This window comes from Lolium rigidum, chromosome 7 (assembly GCF_022539505.1).
Source record: "Lolium rigidum isolate FL_2022 chromosome 7, APGP_CSIRO_Lrig_0.1, whole genome shotgun sequence".
NCBI lineage: Eukaryota > Viridiplantae > Streptophyta > Magnoliopsida > Poales > Poaceae > Lolium > Lolium rigidum.
In genome coordinates this window covers 182,951,942-182,954,497 of record NC_061514.1, presented here as the reverse complement: position 1 = coordinate 182,954,497, position 2,556 = coordinate 182,951,942, and the positions used below count along the sequence as shown (strand labels likewise).

Here is a 2,556-nt window from a genome sequence, read left to right as displayed (position 1 = left end):
TGGGTCAAAGAAAAAACAGGAAAACAGAGCATTGTACATGTAAACACCATGTTTAGGCTCAATAGTTTATGTTCACACAAAAAAATCTCTCCATCCTACATTTTTAGAGAACCAAATCATCTAACACGATCAAAATTTTGTTCCTACAAATTACACGCGACTAATCCATCATGTCATCCCCCTCAACAGACCCATCTGAATCGACGTTATGGTATCACATCCGCTCCAAGCCAGAAACGTCCGTTCGATACAGATCTGACGGCCCTCCGCTTTGTCAGCCGCCGATGCTGCCTCCGCCAGCCTGGCGACATCAATTCCGGCCGTCCGCGCGTCCTTTCTCCAGAATGGTCGGAGCGGACTCCTCCATGTTCGACGGAGATTGGAATCATTCCCCAAATATCTGTTCTTGATTCGATCCGTGCCCGTTCACTCACTCGTGTCGCACTCGGAAATGGCGCTCAGATCCGGCGCGAACCGCGTCTGCATCCACCCGGCGCTCTTGGCGCGCGCCACCTGCCGCCTCTTGGCCGCCAGCGCCGGCACGGTCTTGTAGGCGGCGGCCTGGTAGGCCTTCTCCGCCGGCGGGGCGAACAGGAGCGGCGACGAGCGGGACGTCCTGGCGAGCGCGGCGGACGCCCTGACGGCGAGCGCGGCGATGTCCTCCCGCCGGAGCCCGTTGCGGCGGGCCTCGGCGGGGAGCACGAAGTAGATCTGGCCCGGGCGGAGCTCCTCCCCTGCGCCCACGGCGGACACGGCGCCGTCGAACCCCATCGCGTCGGCGTCGCACAGGAACCAGCCGGCTCCTGCGTCGACGGAGTCCTTGAGAACCCGCGCGGCTGTAGCCGTGGGTGGGTACTCCCGCAGTTCTCCCGTCGGAAGCAGAACCATCGCCGTCGACGCGGCCAGGCCATCGGCCTGCACCGCGGCCACAGCTGCCGCGCCGCTAGACATGCATAGCCCCATTTTCTCCGATCTGATTTGAGCTTCTAGCGGCTGTTTCTGTTGTGAAATTGTGTCAAGCTGTTTGAAGGAGGAGGAAGAAGTAGTGATGAGTGAGATGGCGATGGAGGTGAAAGTTTGGGGGGCAGTTATATATAGGAGGAGGAGGCTGGCGTTTGGCTGGGGCCACGACAGCGTGCTTGCGTGATGGACTCGGGATATTTCCTTCGTTGTTTAATTATACCTATCCTTTCTCTGTCTCCCCGACGAAGGCCACCAGCATGGAGTTTTGTTATCCGTATGAACGAAAGAGGAATCGCGCCCTCGGTTTCTCGTTTTCATTCGGATTAGGTCTTTTCATCTGTCTGGAGAGCATAGGCTATCCCCAGCTTTCCTGGGGAGCGCTCGGGGACTCCGGACGAGAGAAAATCGCGGGAACCGTCTGGTGGCCCCGACCTGTCGATGACAATGGCCTGGGTTTCTACGGCAATACCCTTGTCTTCCCGATCTACAGCACTACCCTCGTCTTCCCGATATACGGCAATACGCTCGTCGAACGAAAGCTTTGAACTCTCAAGTGGTGCAACATAGACAAATTATATATAATTCAAATAAACATAAAAATTACATATAAAAACTTTAAAACAAACTTAAACTACTTCTTTCTAGATGGCCCCGCCTCATCGTCGTGGCGGCGACGCTTCCGGCTCGTCACCTTCTCGTCGGAGGAAGTTGAGTCCTCCTCGTCCTCAGCTCTTCGTCCTCCTCCTCCTCCTCCTCTTCCTCGGCCTCTTCCTCGGCCTGCTCCTCGGCCTCTTCATCCTCCTCCTCCTCGTCATCCCATTCGTCCTCGCCAGCCGGGGGGGGGATCGTCGCTGCTGGATGATGCAGCTTGATCCCACCAATGGCGCCATCCAGGCGGCTTCCCCTCGCTGTCGGTGTCCGATGGACAAGAGAGACCGCTCATGGTTGACAGAGGATGGTGAGGAGAGAATAGATGAATGCCGTCGGCCGTCAGAAACCGTATATGTAGGTCTCCCGACGAAGAGAGCGGCGGTTGCTCTTCCGCGGAGTTCGTGCTCCATTACGGCGGTTCTCGCGTCGAGGCCACTTCGACCGTTCCCGATGAGGCGATTGGGCTCGCCAGACCACTTCGCGGACCATTACGGCGGTTCAAATGCGTCGAGGGCACTCTGATGGTTGCCCTTCCCAGCGACTACACCGTCGCTATGCACGCGGTGGGTGCGCGTCAGAAGGCGACCATGAGCTCGTCACTGGGAAAATGGGCCCCCCCAGATCAAAAAATACATCCACCCAACGGTAAATAGCGCTGGATTTCGGTCTGGGGAGCCTAACGGCTGGGATGCTCTTAGATTTACTGCTACTATCTGGTCTGGGAATGGAAGGTGCGTGTAGGTGCTGAATACGTGCGTACAGACTCGTCAGAGGCGGAAAAGACTCTGAGATTTACATTCCTGTAGGAGCATCTCTACTCGTGTCCTCCGTTTGACGTCTGGTCGTAGTGTTTTTGTTGGCCAGTATATACGTACTCATTTTACATATTGCACTCATTTCACACATGTGCTCATTGTTCGGCCAATAGATTGACATATGTGC

General features: G+C 56.1%; 1 protein-coding gene across 1 annotated transcript; it reads right to left on the bottom strand.

Annotated features, from left to right (window-relative positions):
- Positions 1 to 426: 426 nt before the first annotated feature.
- LOC124670361 lies at positions 427 to 963 on the bottom strand. Its single transcript, XM_047206871.1, has one exon. It carries the CDS (start codon positions 961 to 963, stop codon positions 427 to 429), a length of 537 nt encoding a protein of 178 aa, XP_047062827.1.
- Between the last annotated feature and the right edge of the window lie 1,593 nt (positions 964 to 2,556).

Excerpts from the sequence above, each read along its gene's own strand:
- LOC124670361 (XM_047206871.1), bottom strand. The coding sequence starts at position 963 with ATGGGGCTATGCATGTCTAGCGGCGCGGCAGCTGTGGCCGCGGTGCAG.